Here is a 21,642-nt window from a genome sequence, read left to right on the forward strand (position 1 = left end):
ACACATATATACACACACACACACACACACACACACATATATACACACACACACACACACACACACACATATATACACACACACATATATACACACACACACACACACACACACATATATACACACACACATATATACACACACACACACACACACACACACATATATACACACACACATATATACACACACACACACACACACATATATATATATATATATATATATATATATATATATATATATATATATATATATATATATATATATTACAAGCAGCATTTAAAGTTAGATTAGAAGTAACATTTTGTAATCTTTTAACACAGTAAAGAACCCTTCACTATGTCCAAAACTCATCCATACTCTCCAAATGACATAGTTAATATGGGGATATAATTTAATGGTTACAATAATCATTTAAATCAGGGCTGTCCAAATGTTGCTGAACTACAACTCCCATGATTCCCTGGCTATCTGTTTCATTGAAAGAATCATGGGAGTTGTAGTTTGGCAACATCTGGGGGGCCGCAGGTTGGACAGGCATGATTTAAATGATCAATTTAAGATGTTATGATGTCATGCTGGCGATAAGGCGTTTTCAACACAGATTATTTATCAAGTGAAACATTATCCATAAAAGTTATGCAATTGAAAGAGTTATATTCAAGATAGATTTTTAAAAGATGTGAGTGAGAAAATTACAAGATTCATACGAATTAGAAGGAAATATTTGAAATAAAAATATAAGAAATTTTAGTTATTTAAGGAACAATATTTTCTCAATTATCTTTTCTCTCCTAGACCTTTAACCCCTCTCTTTGCTTTCCTTTTTCTTTCCCTTACTCCTTTCCTTAATTTATTTAAACCCTGGCGTTCATTCTTACAGTATCCTAATAAGGGTCTATATTTCTCGCAAACTACGGTCAGATCTATCTATTAATTTACAATTACTGCATTAAAAAAAAATGTAAAAAAAAATAAATTATTATAATATATAGAATAGAAAATTATTATAATATATATATATATATATATATATATATATATATATATATATATATATATATATATATGTTTATATTATAATTTTCTATTTTATAGAAAATTATTATGAGATATAAATATATATTGTATTAGAAATATAAAAAAAATATATATATATATATATATATATATATATCAATAATTTTCTTTTTTTTCCTCAAAATGCAGTAATTGTTAAGATATTGATAAAAATGAATGGGGTGAAGAGTCAGCGCTACGTAGCCACAGAGAAATATAGTTTAGAACGGCTGCACACCTTAAAAGGGGAGTTCCCCTAATCCCCTTATATAAGTAACATAAAACACGAAAACAGAAATGAAAAGGGTGCGCCTAACTTACATAAAAATAATATTATGCATAAATAAAATAATAATAAAATAATAGTCCAAAGTCCTACAATAAGTCTGAAGTGGTAAGTTCCACAAAGTATGGAGGATGCTTGAGGATGATGTCAGTCTTTACGCCTATGCACTTGTAGTTCGGTGATGATATGTGAAGATAAAAGCAGGAAAACAAAAATCCCAATGGTACAGTATGTCAGCAAGGTGAAAGGGGATAAAATAGTGATAATGAAAATTACTCACAATTTTCAGAGCTAAAATCCAGCTCTGATATTATATGCGTGAAGTGGAATGATCCCCACTCAAGGATATATAGGGTGACGCTGGTCAGCAAGTAGTGCAGGTGAAAAGTCCAGCGATGATCCGGCTCGGCCGATAATAAGAGAAAATAAAATATAGTGCTCTCTGTATGGCAGATAAAAATGCTAGAAGAAAATAAAAATATACTCACAGTATATAGAGCAGGCTGAACTGCTCGGTGTAAGCGTATGGGTGGTATAATCCCCACCTATGGATTCTTTGCGCTATTGCGTGGGTTTATAAATAATAAGTAAGGTCAGGTTAAAAAAGGTAAAAAAGGATATTTAAAGGAATATGGCAAACAAGATATTTTGGTGCCAACAATTCCTTTATTACAAATATAAAATATAAAATGTATAATATCTAGACGCGTTTCGCCTAAAGAGGCTTCTTCAAGTAGATAATAGAAAACATAACCTGACATACATGAACTTATATAGGGTACAATAGTATTAGTAAAATTTGAATATCCCGCCAAAATGGCGTCATTACCATAATTAGCATAAAACATAAAATATAGTAAAAGTGTTTTTTAAACACAATAGGATAAAATATTATAAGAGGCCAATCTTATGGGACCAGAAAGAACAGGAAAAGAGGCTTTAATCCTGTGAAAAATGATATATTAAGAACGAATTCGGAAATTAGCATAAAAAAATAAAAATGACTTTTACAGGTATAAAAGTGAAGCTATAACCCAAACTAACTGAGTGGTAATATTGGTTTATAAAAACGAAGCTTGTAGCTTGATAAATTAAAGAAAGAAAACGGGTCATGTGACGCGCGACTAGAATACTTCCGCGTCACGTGACTGATGTTTAGATAAATTAGCATACTCCCTGGAGGGGATAATGGGGATATAAACAGGGAGGGGGGGATAAAACTTAGGCACAGTGGGGGAAATTATAATTGTCAACAAATTTGATTAAGGTTAACATCATATATGTATATCTTGGGGAAGGTTAACTAAACTGTGAAATACAAAGTTTATAAAAACATAATAAAGATAATAAAATTAATAAAAATATATATGAAATGTAGTTAGTACATACTCATATAAGTAATATTTGTGTAAATAAACAATGATTGGAATGAGGAGCATAAAGTAGTAGAAAAGTTATTGTTGCTGTGTAATAAAAAAGTTATTGTTACTGTGTAATAAAAAAATTATTGCTACCATCATTAATATCATAAAGGATTAGAGGGGCATTTTTTATTTTTATAAAAAGTTAAAAAAGGTCAAAGTCTATATTGAGACCTTTTGGAGTAAGGGTTTTTAGGTTATAGACCCACTCCATTTCTTTTTTTCCCAGAATCTTTTTGATGTCACCTCCTCTCCATGGGACATTACATATATCTATACCAATGCATTTTAAAAGTTTTGGATTTTTATCGTGTTTCAGAAAGTGCTTAGATACCGAATGGTTATCATAGCCTTTTGCAATGTTGCGACAATGTTCGGCCAGTCTTGTTTTTAGATCTCTAGTGGTCATACCTACATATTGTAAGCCACATGGGCATTCTAATAGATAAATGACGTTTTTTGTATTGCGGTGAATAAAGTGTTTTATCTGATAGTTTTTTTGTGTAATTGATGATTTAAAATAAGTAGTTTTAGACTTAATAATGTCACTGGTGCGTTTACATACTATGCACTTGTTGCATTTAAAAAAACCACTAGGTTTAGGTAAAAAAGTAAGAAGGTTAGGAGGGGGTTTATCGTATTTTTGTTTGGTATAGTTAGTTGTGAGGATGGACTTAAAGCTGGGTGCCCCTCTGAATATGACATGTGGATTATCTGGGATAACGCCAGCTAGAGTTTCATCCTGTTTTAATATATGCCAATGTTTCTTAATAATCTTCTTCATAACATTGCTTTTGTTATTGAAGTCGAAAATAATTGGCAAAGATGGTGCATCTTTAGTGTCTTTTTTATTTTTGTATTCAAGAAGTTCTGATCTGTTTTTATCTTTAATATTCTTTAGAGTAAGGTCTAAATTTTGTTTGGGGTAATTTTTCTCAGAAAATTTGTCTAACAGCGTCTGAGATTGGGCTTCAAAGTCTTGGGTAAGGGAGCAGTTCCTCCGAAGACGGAGGAACTGGCTTTTTGGTATGCCTTGGAGCCAGGGTTTATGATGGCAGCTAGTATTATCAATAACATTATTAGTGCATACTTTCTTAAAAAAAGTTTTGGTGTTAATTGCATCATCTTTAATAAAAATTTCTAAATCTAAAAAATGAATGGAAGAGTTACTGTATTCCCAAGTTAAAATAATACTTCTGTCATTTTTGTTTAGATGCTGTAAAAACTGGTTCAAGGAATCCTCCGTCCCTTCCCAAATAAAAAACAGATCATCTATATATCTAAAATATGTGACCAAGTTTGTCCGCCAGTCATGCCCTCCCAGAATGGCAGTGGATTCCCAATCTGCCATAAAGAGATTATGTTAAGATATTGTCCGTAAAATTAATATTACTTAAGGAGTTATATTCAAGTAAGAGTTTTAAGAGTTAGAAACTTAGAAAGTTGTTCGAGTCATACAAGTTAGATGGAGATGTTCACTATAGGGATTTAGGAATCTTGAGTCTTATCTTTCCTTCCTTTTTTTTTTTTTTTAATTCTTTATTTTGTTTGTGCATAAAGATAACAGACATGTTTGCACTGCCACGACAGCTGATGCAAGCAGATACATAGACATTTTATATCACAGGTATGGCATGAGAAAACTTTGCACATTTTTGTTATAAAAATCAGGATATGGACAAGTTGAGTATTAAACAATATGTGAAACCAAGCTGATCTAAGTTCGGCTTATATGTGTTAAAACTAACATATAAAGGGTTAAGGGTAAGTCGAGTGTGGTGTGCCACGCTTGCATGTTAGACTCACATTTATCATACAATTTGCTTGTCTATAGGTCTTCTCTTGGAGTTAATCTAGGCATGAATATTTGCATAATACTATTATTAACTTGCTTAACCCCTTAAGGACACATGACATGTGTGACATGTCATGATTCCCTTTTATTCCAGAAGTTTGGTCCTTAAGGGGTTAAGCATATTAATCTTTATATTTAAGGGGAACAAGCTTAGTCTATTAGTTAATCTCCAAGCGCAGGGCTGCAGATTAGAACATGTTTAAATTCTTAAGGTGATCGACATTGCAGGGCGTAGTAACTGGCATACGATATACATTAATATAAAGGAACAGGAAAACAGAATCTAATATATTAGAAATAATAACAGAAGCTTATCATTAAGATCTGTGTGTTCTACAGAAACCTCCCAAGCTCGGCCATGCTGTCGCAAAGTTCAGGGAATGACCACTCAGGGGATGACCACTCGGCCATCGTTTAAAGATATCCCATGGGTAAAAATTTACTGAGGGTTTTGTAGCATTCACTCTGGGTGAGTCCGTTGGTCGGTAGGTCCATGCTGTATGAAAGGCGTGTGGAGCTGTGTAGCGCAGCGAGCCGGTCAGGGTTTGGTAAGTTGCGGTCTCGGTGAAGGGGAATTATATATGTGGGTCATGGAGCGGTTAACGGTGGTGGCTGGCAACAGTCCATCAGTCCTGGGCTTTGGTTGGTCTGCTCACCCCACCCCGATGCTCGGGAATCGATAGGCGTAGTCCTGCGGTGATGTCGGGCCAGTGCACCATGTATTTATCCTCCAGGCCTTGCGAGGGGCCCGCCTTGAGTGGCCACAGACTCGAGGGCACTTGTCAGAGCCCAAGTCTTCCCCGCGTGAGGTGTGGCAGCGGCACCGGGTGATTTCACGTCGCTTGTGGCGGGGGGTTGTCTGTCGTGGCGGGCGATGCGCTGGGTTCCGAGTTTTGGCCCTCGGCCCAGGAGGGCTGTGTTTGCTTGTGTTTGTGGCTTTTTGGGTGTGAGTGCCCTGTACCTGTGTGACTTGCTCCTTTCCCCCTCGTGGTCTCCTCCGGCTCCGAGCTTGGATGCCCTTTCCTTCCTTTTTCCCCACTACTATCTTGTTACCCCTTTCTTTTCCTGCCCCCCTACCCCCTCTCATTTACTTTAACCCAATCCATAATAAAGAAAAAAAAAGGTACATGGTGCTCTTTAATGAGATTATTATTATGACATTTATAAAACACTGATTGTCATATTAAATTGCTTTAAATTTGTACTTACACTTTCCAAAAAGATGATTTTTTCATTTCCACAGCCTGAACTTCTTTTGAAGCTCTTTTTAAAATATGAAAAATAAAGATTTTACAAAAAAAGTATGGCAACATATTCCACGTTACGTAAAGCTCTAGATTTACTAAAATGTGAAAACATTGATTTTGGTTCATTAAAAAACATTCTTTAGCTTGACATGTTTTAAGTTTGAGCTTTCACAATTTTCTTGTGTGACACACATGGAAACCATCTTCCCTGTCACATGACAGAGGTCTCACACAGTGTTGGAAGGCTGGTAAAATTGCAGTGCAAGCACATGTCAAAACGGTTTTGCACTTGGGATCATTTACAGTGTATTTCAGCCCATGCGCGATGCTCAAACTAAGAGAATTGTACTTTCTGCTGGAATGTCACATGCAGTATATGGACAGGTACATTACTAGTGACATTAATTGTATCATGACGGCTGTCCTCACAGATGTCAATCCCAGTCAGATATCTGCACATTACTCTAAGTTATAAATGTATTAAATGTCCATGTCATATAAGGTTCACAAAAAACTAAGATCCCCATTTGCATGAACAGGAAATTAAAATACAAATATACTATTGGCAGCCTACTACTGTGTACATTACCACACAGAGCAACAATTCTGTGGTTTGTAGTTGAAAAATCCCAAAATTGTCACTTATTTAAATATTAAAGGATCACTATAGGGTCAGTAACACAAAAATGTATTCCTGACCCTATAGTGTTAAAACCACCATCTAGCCCCCCTGATCCCCTCATGCCACCATAAATATAGCAAAATCCTACTGTATTCAAGCCTAAAGCTGTAGATTTGCATGCTGTTTGTCCACAGAAAAACAAGCAGTCTGCTGACATTATCAGAAGTGGTGGCCTGATCCAATCACAATGCTTCCCCCATAGGATTGGCTGAGACTGACAAGGAGGCAGATCAGGGGCAGAGCCAGCAAGATTCAAACACAGCTCTGGCCAATCAGCATCTCCTTATAGAGATTAATTGAATCAATGAACTCTATGGGGAAAGTTCAGTGTCTGCATGCAGAGGGAGGAGATGCTGGATGTTTGATGAATTTTAGGCAACCATGACCCAGGAAGGATCTCTAACAGCCATCTAAGGAGTGGCCAGTGAAGGTATCTGTAATGTAAACACTGCATTTTTTTCTGAAAAGAACGTGTTTACAGCAAAAAGCCTGATGGTAATGATTCTACTCACCAGAACAAATTCAATAAGCTGTAGTTGTTCTGGTGACTATAGTGTCCCTTTAAAATCCCATATCAAACCAGGCACTTGTCAGAGCATTAACAACCTATGACAACCCCCCTCAATCCCCACTACCCCGACAAGAAAGATCATGTTGCCACTGCTACTTGCAGCACCACAGGGACACAAATAAAACACAGGATGATCCCCACAGAAGTATCTTCATAGAACATTTTACAAAACAGAAACAGTAAATTATGCACTCCCTTACCGCAGCATCTCTGTCCTGCGCACTGCATCTTGCAGTTCTATCAGTTTTTCCTTATATTGATTCCTTTCCATCAGCACACGTGCCATTTCAGCTCTGGTGAAACGCTTCCTCTGAGCTGCAGGAATGTCCACCTAGAAAAACAGAGATAAAGCTATGACGTGCTGTATTTTAAAAGACTGACAGATTTCACAATAGGCAGAGGAGGTTATTTCCTGCCTGTCTCAGGGGCACTACACCTACCTCATCACACTGTATAAAGTATTGCAGGTACACGCAGATAATTTAACCAACACTAGTATACAAACGGTTACACACTGCCACTAGAAAGTAATTAACAAGCAGGGCACACCTTAAAGACAAAATAACAAATAAATATAAACTAAAGAAAAAAGGGATGCTCACTGAAACCTCTCTATTCGCAAGAGAGTCAAGCAGAACTGGCTGTACTGGCACATACAGCCTCTTTTATTCACAATCCACAAACATAGTACTGACCAAAGGGTTTTGAAATACAACCAATCAATCTGTACAATACACACAGACACTCCCACACAAAATCCTACCCTCTGCCTGTGATATGATTACTGAACACAATGGGTAATATAATTATCACAGGCAGATAAATGCGGTATTAAAAAACAGATCACAGGGACCCATATACAGTTGCAAGAAAAAGTATGTGAACCCTTTCAAATGATATGGATTTCTGCACAAATTGGTCATAAAATGTGATCATCATCTAGGTCACAACAATAGACAATCACAGTCTGCTTAAACTAATGACACACAAAGAATGAAATGTTGCCATGTTTTTATTGAACACACCATGTAAACATTCACAGTGCAGGTGGAAAAAGTATGTGAACCCCTAGACTAATGACATCTCCAAGAGCTAATTGGAGTGAGATCTCCGCCAACTGGAGTCCAATCAATGAGATGAGATTGGTGGTGTTGGTTACAGCTGCCCTGCCCTATAAAAAACACACACCAGTTCTGGGTTTGCTTTTCACAAGAAGCATTGCCTGATGTGAATGATGCCTCGCACAAAAGAGCTCTCAGAAGACCTGCGATTAAGAATTGTTGACTTGCATAAAGCTGGAAATCGTTATAAAAATATCTCCAAAAGCCTTGCTGTTCATCAGTCCACGGTAAGACAAATTGTCTATAAATGGAGAAAGTTCAGCACTGCTGCTACTCTCCCTAGGAGTGGCCGTCCTGTAAAGATGACTGCAAGAGTACAGCGCAGACTGCTCAATGAGGTGATACTAGAGTGTCAGCTAAAGACTTACAAAGGTCACTGGCAAATGCCAACATCCCTGTTAGCGAATCTACAATACGTAAAACACTAAACAAGAATGGATTTCATGGGAGGATACCACAGAGGAAGCCACGGCTGTCCAAACAAAACATTGCTGCACGTTTACAGTTTGCACAAGAGCACCTGGATGTTCCACAGCAGTACTGGCAAAATATTCTGTGGACGGATGAAACCAAAGTTGAGTTGTTTGGAAGAAACACACAACACTATGTGTGGCGAAAAAGAGGCACAGCACACCAACATCAAAACCTCATCCCAACTGTGAAGTATGGTGGTGGGGGCATCATGGTTTGGGGCTGCTTTGCTGCGTCAGGGCCTGGACAGATTGCCATCATCAAAGGAAAAATTAATTCCCAAGTTTATCAAGACAATTTTCAGGAGAACTTAAGGCCATCTGTCTACCAGCTAAAGCTCAACATAAGATGGGTGTTGCAACAGGACAATGACCCAAAGCATAGAAGTAAATCAACAACAGAATGGCTTAAACAGAAGAAAATACGCCTTCTGAAGTGGCCCAGTCAGAGTCCTGACCTCAACCCGATTGAGATGCTGTGGCATGACCTCAAGAAAGCGATTCACACCAGACATCCCAAGAATATTGCTGAACTGAAACAGTTATGTAAAGAGGAATGGTCAAGAATTACTCCTGACCGTTGTGCATGTCTGATCTGCAACTACAGGAAACTTTTGGTTGAAGTTATTGCTGCCAAAGGAGGTTCAACCAGTTGTTAAATCCAAGGGTTCACATACCTTTTCCACCTGCACTGTGAATGTTTACATGGTGTGTTCAATAAAAACATGGCAACATTTTATTATTTGTGTGTTATTAGTTTAAGCAGACTGTGATTGTCTATTGTTGTGACTTAGAGATGAAGATCAGATCACATTTTATGACCAATTTGTGCAGAAATCCAAATCATTCCAAAGGGTTCACATACTTTTCTTACAACTGTGTATATGTGTATATAAACAAGAAGAGCGCGGAACCAGTAGTGTAATATTCTCAGATAAGTAGCAGGATGCACAAATAGGCAAATGTTACACTCAGAAGTGAAGGACTCAATGACCAGCTCCAAGTATGACAGCATACAGTTGTATAATCCCCACTGTATTTCTTCACATTTTCACTTACAGCTACATTATTGCACTATTGTATCTTCTCCTTTTCTGTTTTATGGAATAATGCACCGAATACCTGAAAGCTAGGCAACTCAACTGTGCACGGCCTCTAATCTGGACGTACCGTAAATTCATTTTTACTTAGGATTAGAGGCAGTGCACAACAACTGGGTTTTCCTCTAATCTGGATTGGAAAAGCAGGCAGGCGAACAAAAAATAAATAAATAAATAAATAAATAAACTTAAACACTCCTTGACTCCTCCTCCTCCTCCCATAGGTACAAGAACACACCAAACCCCCAGAAAAAACAAAAGTCAAATAACTGCAAAAATAATTTAATAAATAGAGTGCGAAAAACGTGCACTGCCTCTAATCTCAAGGAAAAATAGAGGCAGATTAGAGGCAGTGCACAACAACTGGGATAAACAAGCAATAACGAAAAGGCAGGAAAACCTCACTCCACCACGACTTGTAACACCTTACATCCAAAGACAGAATCCTCAGAGGCCTCTACGTCTAAACGATCATGTTTGGAGAAGGCATGTAGAAAGAAGAAGTTGCTGCATTGCGTATCTGGGAAGAAGATGCTGAAGCTCTTAAAGCCCACAAAGTAGCCACAGCTCTGGTAGAATTAATCAGCAATTTCAGAGAAGGAGATAACTTGGAAGAATTGTATGCCAGTACAATAGATTGCGTAATCCATCTTGCCAATTCAGCTTTCAGAGCCATAAAACTCTTGGTTTTCCAACTGGAAAAGGACAAACAACCTGTCAGATTTACAAAATTGATTTGATTTTTACATGTAGAACTGTAGGCAGTGTTTAACATCCAGGCAATGGAATTTACGCTCAGTCAGATTTTGTGGGTTCTGGCAAAATATGGGGAGAACAATTTCTTGATTTTTATTAGATGAATGAATCACCTTAGGAAGAAAAGAGGGATAAAGTTTCAGGGCTACTTTATCCAAATGAAAAACCAGGAATGGTGGAGAGGAGGCCAAAGCCTTAAATCCCCCCAGACATTTTGCAGAAGTCACCACAACTAAAAATACTGTTTTTAAAGATAGAATCGTCAGACTGATGGAATCCAATGCTTCAAAAGGAGGTTCACACAAAGGGGACAGGACCATGTTTAAATCCCAAGGAGAAACCAGTTCCCAGATGGTAGGCAGCAGTCTAGAAACTGCTTTTAAAAACCTGGAGATAAGTACATCTGAAGCAAAGTCTCGAAAACTAAAAAAAAAAAATATAGCTTAGATATGGACCTTAAGGGTAGCAGGACGGAGGCCTTTAGCAAACCCTAGTTGAAGGAACTTTAAAATCTGGGGAACAGAGGCAGACAGGGGATGAACACGCATTCCAAAACACCACAAGTAGAATTTCTTTCAGATTCTAGTGTAAACTGTAGAAGTAGAATTTTTCTTAGCAGCTAAGAGGATATTGATCACTTCAGGACTCAGTCCCCTTGATCTCAGGATCTAGCATCCAGATACCAGGCTGTAAGTTGAAAGGTCTGAAGGGTTTTCAGAGGAGCCAGATTGTGTTCCAGAATGCTTTCTGACATAGAAAGTTTCCAAAACACTTTGTTGTATAGTTTTAACAGGGTGGAAAACTCACTTCTTCGAGGCCAGAAGGGCAGAATTACAATTTTGCCACAACTTCCTGAAAAATTAGGAGAGAGAGACCAATCTCCCTGTTTCAGATGGTTCCTGCTGAGTGCATCCATCAGAACATTATCTCCCCCTTTGAGTGGACTGCAGATACTGACAACAGGTGTAGTTCTGACGAATGCATAATGTTGGTGCATAGTTGTTGCAAAGGAACTGAATACATCCCTCCTTGCCTGTTCACATAGGCTAATGCCAATGAGTTCTCTGATCTTATTTTTGTGTGATGACTTTACAGATGTTCTTTGAAAGAGAGAAGGGCCATCCAAATGGGTTTTAGCTCTCTGAAATTTGAAGACTTTCTTGAATCTTGGAGATTCCAAAGGCCTTTTGCAACCTTTAGACTCATATGAGCACCCCATCCCATACTTGAAGTGTCTGTAGATACAAACAAATGTATTTTTTTTAATTGGAAAGATTGACCCTCCGACATGAAATGTCATCCACCAAATGAAGCTTTGGAGAGCAGATGGGCTTAAGAGCATGGATTGGTCTAAATCGGCAGTCTTTTGATACCAGGAAAAGAGGATGTTCCTCTTTAATGGCCTACTATGTGCTTTGGCCCAGTTTACTGGCTGGGATTGCAGCAGTGAAGAGACCCAGAAGTGTCATTGCTTCTCTTACAGTGCAACACTTCTTCTTTTGTAAGGTAATTATAATTACTCTGGAGTTTGTTTATCATGTCCCCTGGTAGGAAGATCTTCATTCGAATGGAGTTGAGAAGGAGTCCCAAAAACTGGATGGAACGTGATGGAGTTAGTTCTAATTGTTCTTTGTTCATGATCCAACCATGATCCCACAGGGTGATAGAAGCCCTTTTGACATCGTTTAGAAGTTGTATTTTTGCAGAAGCTATAAGGAGCAAGTCCTCTAGATATGGGACTATGTTGAGACCCCTCTGTCTCAATTCTGCCGTGAAACCACTAACATCTTGGTAAAGACTCTAGGGGCTGAAGAAAGGCCAAAGGGTAGAGCCCTGAATTGAAAAGGACGTAGATGTTCCTGATCTTTATGGCAAATCTTAAAAATCTTCTGCTTTCTTCTTCCATGGGCTTGTAAAGATAAGCATCTTGCAAATTGATGGAACATAGCCATGAGCCTGGTTGAATTATGTGGTGAAGCAGAAAATATGTTTTCCATGCAAAACTTTTTTCTGAACCACGAACCTGTTTACTATTTTTAAGTCCAGAACTGGACGGAAAGAACCACCTGTTTTTTTTTTTGTTTTGTTTTGTTTTTGTTTTTTTATCAAAAAGATTCTTGAGCAAGATCCCCTGAGTTCTTCTTTTGGAAGAAATTCTACCACATTTTTCTGCCACAAGGCCAGAACTTCTTGAAAAAGCACTGCAACAACTTATTTGGACTGAACTGTGAAACAATGGAACTTGCTTATAGGAATGTCTAGAAATTCTATCTTGTAACAGTATTGGATTACTGACAGAACCCAGTTGTCTGTAGTAGTCTTCTGCCATACCGAAAAAGAAATGCAGAAGTCTGCCACCCACTGGCATGGCGTTGAAATCTATTTTTTTTTTTTCTTCTGAAAATTCCTTTTCTTTTTTTCTTGACCGGAAAATAGCCTTCTTTGATTTTTCTTGTATGAGAACCTACAAAAGACTATCTGTAGTAAAAAGGTTTGTTTCCTGAATATCTTTTATTTTCTTCAAACAAGGCCTTTTTACCTCCTGCCATACTCTTTAGTAGGTCATCTAGTTGTGACCCAAACAGTCTACCCTGCTCAAAGGGGAGATCACACAAGGAATTCTTCGAAGCAGAGTCAGCGGACCAACTTATTTACCATACTGCACGTCTGGTTACATTAGCGAGCCCCGTTGTTTTAGCCAAAAGCTTCACTGCTTCTGATTAAGAGTCGGACAAAAAATCCACAGCCATGCTGATATGACTATTTGTACTTTTAGGTCGGTTCGAAATTTTATTCAAATAAATGAAATTCCGATCCGATCCGTGCTGCAGCCGCTTAGTAGATAGCTCAATAATTCCCACGGTATCAGGGAGCTATCTACCTATAGTGTCGTTCCCCCCCACACATGGGCAACGGGTGGGGGCTAAATGTAAAAACACCCCCCAGGTGACTAGGGGTCCCCAAAATCCCATCCAAATTAAATTAAAGCCCTGGCTACCCCCTCATCCTAAAAATAGTGAGGGGGGAGACAATAAAACTAAATACCTGTAAGTAAATGAAAAAAATAAATACTTACCATTTGATAATACAAAGAGATGGGATCGCCTTAGCCACGCGTCGCACAATCGCCGAACAATGGGGCAACAAACACATTCCCACCCTGGACACAACCATCAAGAAAATAGAGGAAGCCAGGGAGATGGACAATCTATCGGCCCTACTCCACGACACAACCCACCACCACAACAAAATATGGGACCCCTGGGTCATATATAGACTGACCCACCCTTAAATTCTCCCAATTCCGGAAGACAATCGCCCCGATCCCCTCCCCCACAACCCCTCCAAGATATCACTGCCCAGACCTTCCCTAACCCCCACACGCCTTCGCCAGACCACTGGTAAATGTACCATCAATATTAGCCCCACTCCAAACTAACACCTCAACCCCCCCCCCCCTTACACAGCTACCGACTCTCAATTGGAAACAACGGCAACACGACCCCCCCACAACACCGACCCCTCACCACCCGAAACCCACAAAGGGCGAACACCCCCACCGCCTCCCTCCCTAACTCTCACCACGAAACCCTCACCCACCCAAGCAGGCTACTGACCCGAAGCGCCCACCACAAAGCACTGACTTAGGCAGATCAAGGCCTATCCACCGAACCAACCCCGCGCCACGACGTGAGGAACGGGCCTCATGGAGACCATAGAGACCTACGAACGTAAGCGCAACCCCCCCCCGCCTTCCCACCACCCTACCCGTCCCGGTAACCCCCCCTAGACGTACAAGGCACTAGCCCATATACACGGCCACTGACTTACAGCCCACCTCCTGAACATTCCGGAGAACAACAGCCAACGTCTCCGCGAAAGACTATCGCTAATGACATCCGATACACCAACCACAACTATCTCAGTCTCCTTATCCCCTATCCGGAAATGCCAAACCGTAACTCACCAGAATATAAGGATTGTACTTGTACCCCTCCCCTTCTTTATACTGTATCCTGCATTAACAGTTGAAAACTTTGAAAATAAGGATTGTACTTGCACCCCTCCCCCCCCTTTTTATTCTGTATCCTGCATTAACAGTTGAAAACTTTGAAAATAAAGAATTTTGAAAATACAAAGAGATGGGGTAGGGCAGCACCAGCGAAAAAGTAAAATAACGTAAAATAGTCCAAAAGAGTATCACTGGAGCAACAATGCTTGATGGGATATAGATGAGTAGTAGTTTCAATAGAGGTGCGTCCTAGTGTCTCAGGGTATTTGCTTATGTGAAAGACAGAGATACAGGAAAAACCAGTAGTGCAATACCAAGCCAACCAACCAGAGTGCTGTGACAGGTAAATGTAGAGACTTACGTCTGCCTGCATGCCTTTCTGATCCAGATTAGAGGAAATCCCAGTTGCTGTGCACTGCCTCTAATCTGGAGGGACAATTAAATGTTCCATACAGTTTAAACCAGTGATGGCTAACCTTGACACCATAAATTGTTTATGGACTACATTTCCCATGATGCTCAGCTAGCTTTTAGATTTTAACACTGGTTTAAAACATGCATATTTAACAGGTAGTTCAAAAGACAGGTTCATTACAAAGTCTCTGAACCTGACCCTTAGTGCGTCCTTAACAGAGCTTACCCACTCAAAGACCTGCTAGTTTTTCACAGGCTATGGTTCTTGTGGGTTGTCACATTCCTGATAAATTAATTTATCAGGAAATAACAGTTAATATATATTTGCTTTGTTTTGAATTTTTATTTAGAATAACAAGCATTGGGTAGGTGATTTTAACTCTTCAATTGTAAGAGCTTGAATAGTGAGTCAACTGCATTTTTGTATTTATTTATTCTATATGCTGCAAGTGGAAATTTGACAACATGACAGGAGGCTTTGCATTTTGCATATCTCTCTTTACTAACTCCAAACAGCAGCAAAGAAACACATAGAAAAAAAAAGAAGCAATTACAAGAGAGTAGGATGTATATAAGGCAACGTGAGCTCATCATTTCCTCTTTCTTTGCTGATCTATCCAGCAGACCGGTCAGAGTATTACTCTTCTCCATTACTTTGGATTTGTCCTATCTTTAGGACCTTTGGAATTGTATTTAATACGTTTGATATGTATTTCTAGGCATTATATGTACATATATTATATGTATTTCATTGTATATGTAGTTAATAGTTATCTGTATTAGTATTATATGTACTTTATATATATTTTAATATATGTATTTCTTATTATGGGCATTTAATGGACATTCTTTCTTTACTGGGCTCCTATGCTAGGGGCATCTGAGGATCTTTCCGATTTTTACTTTGTCCTATCCTGGGTGCTCGACCCTCTCCCCCTTATTTCTTTACTAACTAGTTTCTAATTTTTTTTTGCCCCGACTGGGACTTACTGCCTACCCTCCCGCGGTTTTTCTGCCAGCTCCCAGGCTTTGCTTCCTCCCCCACCCCCCCAATTAACCCCAGGCATGCCTATTTGTCACTGAGGGCAGTGATTATGTTTGTATAAGCAAACCAGTAGCATTTTATTTATGTATCTGTATGGTAGTCTGTTTAGTAGCAGGAAGTTTAAACCGGTCTATATGTGTTGTCTCCTTGCCTGGTGTCCGTTGCCTTTGGCGCTGGTGTGATCGGTCGTGTGTCCATGTTTCAGCCCGAGCAGGCCGCGGCGGCCATCTTCAGTCTTGCGAGATTGCGGGTCGCCATCTTTTCTCCCACGATCTGCGGCAGCCTTCTTTAATCTCGCGAGATGACCGCGGCCATCTTGCTACTCCACCTTAGCTGCTCTCACAGTACATGTCAGCAATGGGAGATTTAAAGGGACATCACCCTTGAACCTGGAACAGGGTTCAGTACTCTACGGCAAGACTATGTCAGGACTCCATATCAATACTGGATGCTTAAAGCGGCACTGTCATGCCGAACTTACCTTTCCTCAATCTCTTCCTCTTCTCCCCCTCTCTCAGGATCTGTTATTCTTTTCTTCCTGTCTTCTTTAGTTTTCTTTAAAATCATAAGACAAAGTAGGGACTCTGTCTTATGGAGGATTCCTCCGCTTGACCAGCTCTGACCAGCGGAGGAGCAAAGTGTGCTTCATTTCCGCTGGTCAGACCAATTTTCCCATGATCCCTAGCTTTCCTCCCAGTTCCCACAATGCTTCCTGTCAGTATTGTCGAACGTCCTGTCACTTAGACAGAACGCCGGCAAAACTGCCGAATTGCATCCTAACAGAATGAGCACTGTTTCTCCATTGGTGTTAGGATGCAATTCGGTACTTTGTTCGGATCGGAATTACATTCAAATGAATGAAACTCCGATCCTATTCATTGCTGTGGCTGCATCTTGCAGCCGCTTAGTAGATAACTCCCTAATTCCCACGGTATCAGGGAGCTATCTACTAAAAGGCTGAAAGACCTAAATTGGTCTTTCAGCCAAATTTACTAATACGAAGTAAAAATGACTTGGTATTAGTAAATAATATGCCCCTACTCGCTATACCGCGAGTAGGGGCATGTCTAGTAAGCAGTAAGCAGCCTGTGGCTGCTCACTGTAAAAAAAAAATTAAAAAAAAAAAAAATATTGCCCCCCGCCCCTAAACGACGGGTGGGGGCTGTAAAGTAAAATAAGGGAGGGAGACCTATTGTCCCCCCCCCCGGCCCCCACCCCTGAGCGGTGGGTGGGGGCCATAAAGATAATGAGGGGGGGGGACCTACTGTCCTCCCCCCCGGCCCCCACCCCTGGGCGGCGGGTGGGTGCCATAATGGTAATAAAGGGGGGGGGGACCTACTGTCCTCCCCCCCGGCCCCCACCCCTGGGCGGCGGGTGGGGGCCATGATAGTAGTAGGGAGGGAGGGGACCTACTGTCCTCCCCCCCGGCCCCCACCCCTGGGCGGCGGGTGGGGGCCATAATGGTAATAAGAGGGGGGGACCTACTGTCCTCCCCCCCCCGGCCCCCACCCCTGGGGGGCGGGTGGGGGCCATAATAGTAGTAGGGGGGGACCTACTGTCCTCCCCCCCCGGCCCCCACCCCTGGGCGGCGGGTGGTGGCCATAATAGTAGTAGGGTGGGGGGGGACCTACTGTCCTCCCCCCCCGGCCCCCACCCCTGGGCGGCGGGTGGGGGCCATCATAGTAATAAGGAGGGGGGGGGCTACTGCCCCCCCCCGGCCCCCACCCCTGGGCGGCGGGTGGGGGCACTAAGTAAATTCCCCCCCATCAAGGTGACTAGGGGTGCCCAAGCCCCTAGTCACCCACCCCCCACCCAAATAAAAAATGCCCCTACCTACCCCCCTCACCCTAAAAAATAGTGAGGGGGGAATAAAATTGCTAACCTGTAAAGTAAAATTAAACTTACCATTCGACGTCTTCTTTTTTCTAAAATCTTCATTTTTCAGCCCCAAAAAAGGCCAAATAAAAAACCATCATAGCCGTCGAACTAAAAATAAAATAAAAAACCCGAGCGCAAAAAAAAAAAAAACCCGCCGAAAAAGAAAAAACCCGAGCGCACATAAAAATAATCCATCTTCACCCTTGGAGGGCTCCGCGCAGACTGAGCTCCGCAGGGCGGGGCAAGGCTTATAAAGCCTTGCCCCGCCCTGCAATTAGCCTAAGAACACTCTGATTGGTGGGTTTAAACCAATCAGAGTGCTCTTTGTCATTTTACAAGCGTGGGAAAGTTCTTTGGAATTTTCCCACGCTTGTAACATGACACAGAGCACTGTGATTGGATGGCTTGAAATCCATCCAATCACAGTGCTCTGTGTCATTTTACAAGCGTGGGAAAGTTCTTTGGAATTTTGATGGTTTTTTATTTGGCTTTTTTTGGGGCTGAAAATTAAGATTTTAGAAAAAAGAAGACGTTGAATGGTAAGTTTAATTTTACTTTACAGGTTAGCAATTTTATTCCCCCCTCACTATTTTTTAGGGTGAGGGGGGTAGGTAGGGGCATTTTTTATTTGGGTGGGGGGTGGGTGACTAGGGGCTTGGGCACCCCTAGTCACCTTGATGGGGGGGAATTTACTTAGTGCCCCCACCCGCCGCCCAGGGGTGGGGGCGAGGGGAGGACAGTAGGCCCCCCCCCCATTATCGTTATGGCCCCCACCCGCCGCCCAGGGGTGGGGGCCGGGGGGGAGGACAGTAGGTCCCCCCCCCTTTTACCATTAGGGCCCCCACCCGCCGCCCAGGGGTGGGGGCCGGGGGCTGGAGGACAGTAGGTCCCCCCCCCTTATTACTATTATGGCCCCCACCCGCCGCCCAGGGGTGGGGGCCGGAGGGGGGACAGTAGGTCCCCCCCCTATTACTATTATGGCCCCCACCCACCGCCCAGGGGTGGGGGCCGGGGGGTGGAGGACAGTAGGTCCCCCCCCTCATTCCCATTATGGCCCCCACCCGCCGCCCAGGGGTGGGGGCCTGAGGGGAGGACAGTAGGTCCCCCCTCATTCCCATTATGGCCCCCACCCGCCGTCCAGGGGTGGGGGCCGGCGGGGGAGGACAGTAGGTCCCCCGTCCCCCCTTATTACCCTTTTTTTTTTTACAGTGAGCAGCCATAGGCTGCTCACTGTTTAGTGGACATGCCCCTACTCGCGGTATAGCGAGTAGGGGCATTGGGGAGATTTTAATCTCCCTTGTGCTATTATGGGGGTCATATTGACCCCCATAGAGTGAGGAGGGGACCTGGGGGGCTTATTAAGTGGTGGGGAGCACTGCTCCCTGCCGCTTCTGTCTTTACATATTGCAAGGAGGGAGCTGCACGCCGGTAGCTCCCTCCTTGTAATAAACCGAACAAACAAACGAACACTGATACACAGTGTTAGTTTGTTCGTCTGATTTTTTCTATTCATTCATTCGTCTGTCTGATGAATGAATGAATAGGTGAAATTCCCGTTCGCATGTCCAGATGTTTCACTGGGCATGTGCGGGAATCTCAGGGCTATCTAGTGTGGGTAGATGACGTGTCCCACAGGGACTTCACCTACCCACACAAAGATGGCGGCGCCCTGAATATAGATCGGGGCAGAAAATAAAGAATAAAAAATAGGTAATGTGGGGGGCATAGGGGCATTTGAGGGTGACTAGGGGGTCGATTGGATGTAGTTGAGGCGGGAGGGGGGTTAAAAAAAAAAACGGAATTCGGCATGACAGTGCCGCTTTAAAAGGGATAACCCCTATCACTTAAGACTACCCATCAGAACACGGATTTGGGCTCTCTTGGGAACACGGGAACATGCTCTAGCGGTCACATCCTGTCCTGATTTAACCCCTGGCTGAGTGGTTTCTACTCCACCCTACTGTAGGGTAATTTGACTGCTGAACAGGTTTCCCTAACATATGGCGTAGAGATAGGGCCAAATGGGGTGACTCTGGCTTAAAGGGGCATCACCAGGTCCTTCATACAGCTGCCTGAATACAGATCGGGACTCTATAGACAGCCACACCCCGTGCACCTAAGGTGATCTCTGACTAGGTATAAAAGTCAATCTATTCGTCCGAAAGGGGACAGTTGCAAGTTTCAGCATTATTGGTGGAGCTGTAGGAAACTATCAGGCTGATGGCCAGCACTGAAGGGTTCATACCCTGTGCAACCGGGGTGAGGCCCCTACGGCACTGCTGCTTCTAGACCTATCCGTCTCGACAGCGAATTTGAGGATTGAAAACCTGAACTTTGGAGCTGGGACTGGCACTTAAGGGAGCTCTCGGGTGTGACCCCCACGATGGGCGAGTCGCACTACCCGACTGAGGGAAGGCTTACGGCGGCAGCCTCTTCCAACAGCTGGAGGAATACCTCCATGGATAAGGTATCACGATACAGCATGGGCTTATGTCCTGTACCAATTCTGCGGCCTGCTGTTAAAGGCCCACGGCCTATGCACCAAGCCCTGGCTAGATGGGCGCTGCACTATAATGCCGAACAGTGGCATGCGATTACAACCCAGGCCAACCGCTGAACAGGAATTCAGAGTCGCCTAATTAAAAGATATATATTTCCCTTGACAGGTGAATTTAATAATGGCAGAGTTGATTGACACTATATCAGGGCGATGGTCAGCACTTAATTGTTCATACCCTGTGCACTTAGGGTGATATGCCATTATATGTGGGCTGCACGGTGCTGCTGAGCGGAGGCATGCAATGGCAACCTCGATGTACTGGGTGAGCCTCAGTCTGTTTTATTTGGCCACAATTCGAAGTAAGTTTCCGTGAACACTACCTACTGTAATAGTAGACTAATCTATTTGCCCTGCATCCTGTGCCTGAATACCGGTCTGTGCCTTACACAGGAGTATCCCTTACTACGATAAACCGACTTGACAATGTTATGCACCCGTGGCTTTGTAGCTTATTGCTCAGCTTGTCCATATACGACGACAGTCGACAACCCAGGCCCTTCCATGCCGGTCACAGCGGCTCCGATGATTATAGTGACCAACGGAGGAGGTCTTTCAGGGTTCACTTCCTTACCATGGCCGATGCTGGATGCCGCCAAACATTGTCAGGGAACAGGCATACAATTTTGGCATGTGGACTCAGAGCTGTTTCTGCTCCTCGCAGAAAAAAACAAAACAGTGTTCGTCTCTCCCATGGGACTCGCATAGCAGCACTCCTCCGTACTGACGGATGGTTGGCAGAACTGGGCGCCAAGATAGTCGCACCCCAGGCACAACAGTTCCGAAGGGAGCTTATTACACACGTAAGGGTCCCGCTGCTCTCATAAGGACCGGTTGACATGAGAACCGGTCGCCACCCAGTTGGGGACATCTGACCTGATACCGCTAACTCCATTGCCCATAAAGAGCGAGAGTCATCCTATGGCGCTCCAGATAAGCGGATTGAGAACACGGAAAGCACAGATACATGGGGTACCACCAATCTACCTCCCACTACATCCACAAGGGATTCCACCGCATCTAAGTGAAAGGCACTCAATCATGGGGAAGGCCACTTTCACGTAGTCAACTGACTTGCGTTCAGAGACCTAAAGACACATCAGGTTGATCTTTTTCCTTCCCTCTCAGCGACTTTACCCAAGTTTATGGGGATGCGTCCGAACAT

At 42.3% G+C, this 21,642-nt stretch overlaps 1 protein-coding gene across 1 annotated transcript in view; it reads right to left on the reverse strand.

Annotated features, from left to right (window-relative positions):
• The window catches only part of LOC134576883 (C-Jun-amino-terminal kinase-interacting protein 4-like), a 214,210-nt gene that overhangs the window by 54,348 nt on the left and 138,220 nt on the right, over window positions 1–21,642 (reverse strand). Inside the window, exons 10-11 of the mRNA XM_063435564.1 lie at window positions 7,325–7,455; window positions 5,834–5,887 (exon numbers count right to left, since the gene is read on the reverse strand). Of these exons, the coding sequence (XP_063291634.1) occupies window positions 5,834–5,887; window positions 7,325–7,455 (185 nt within the window). The remainder of the gene's footprint in view (window positions 1–5,833; window positions 5,888–7,324; window positions 7,456–21,642) is intronic.

This window comes from Pelobates fuscus, chromosome 11 (genome assembly GCF_036172605.1).
Source record: "Pelobates fuscus isolate aPelFus1 chromosome 11, aPelFus1.pri, whole genome shotgun sequence".
Lineage (NCBI taxonomy): Eukaryota > Metazoa > Chordata > Amphibia > Anura > Pelobatidae > Pelobates > Pelobates fuscus.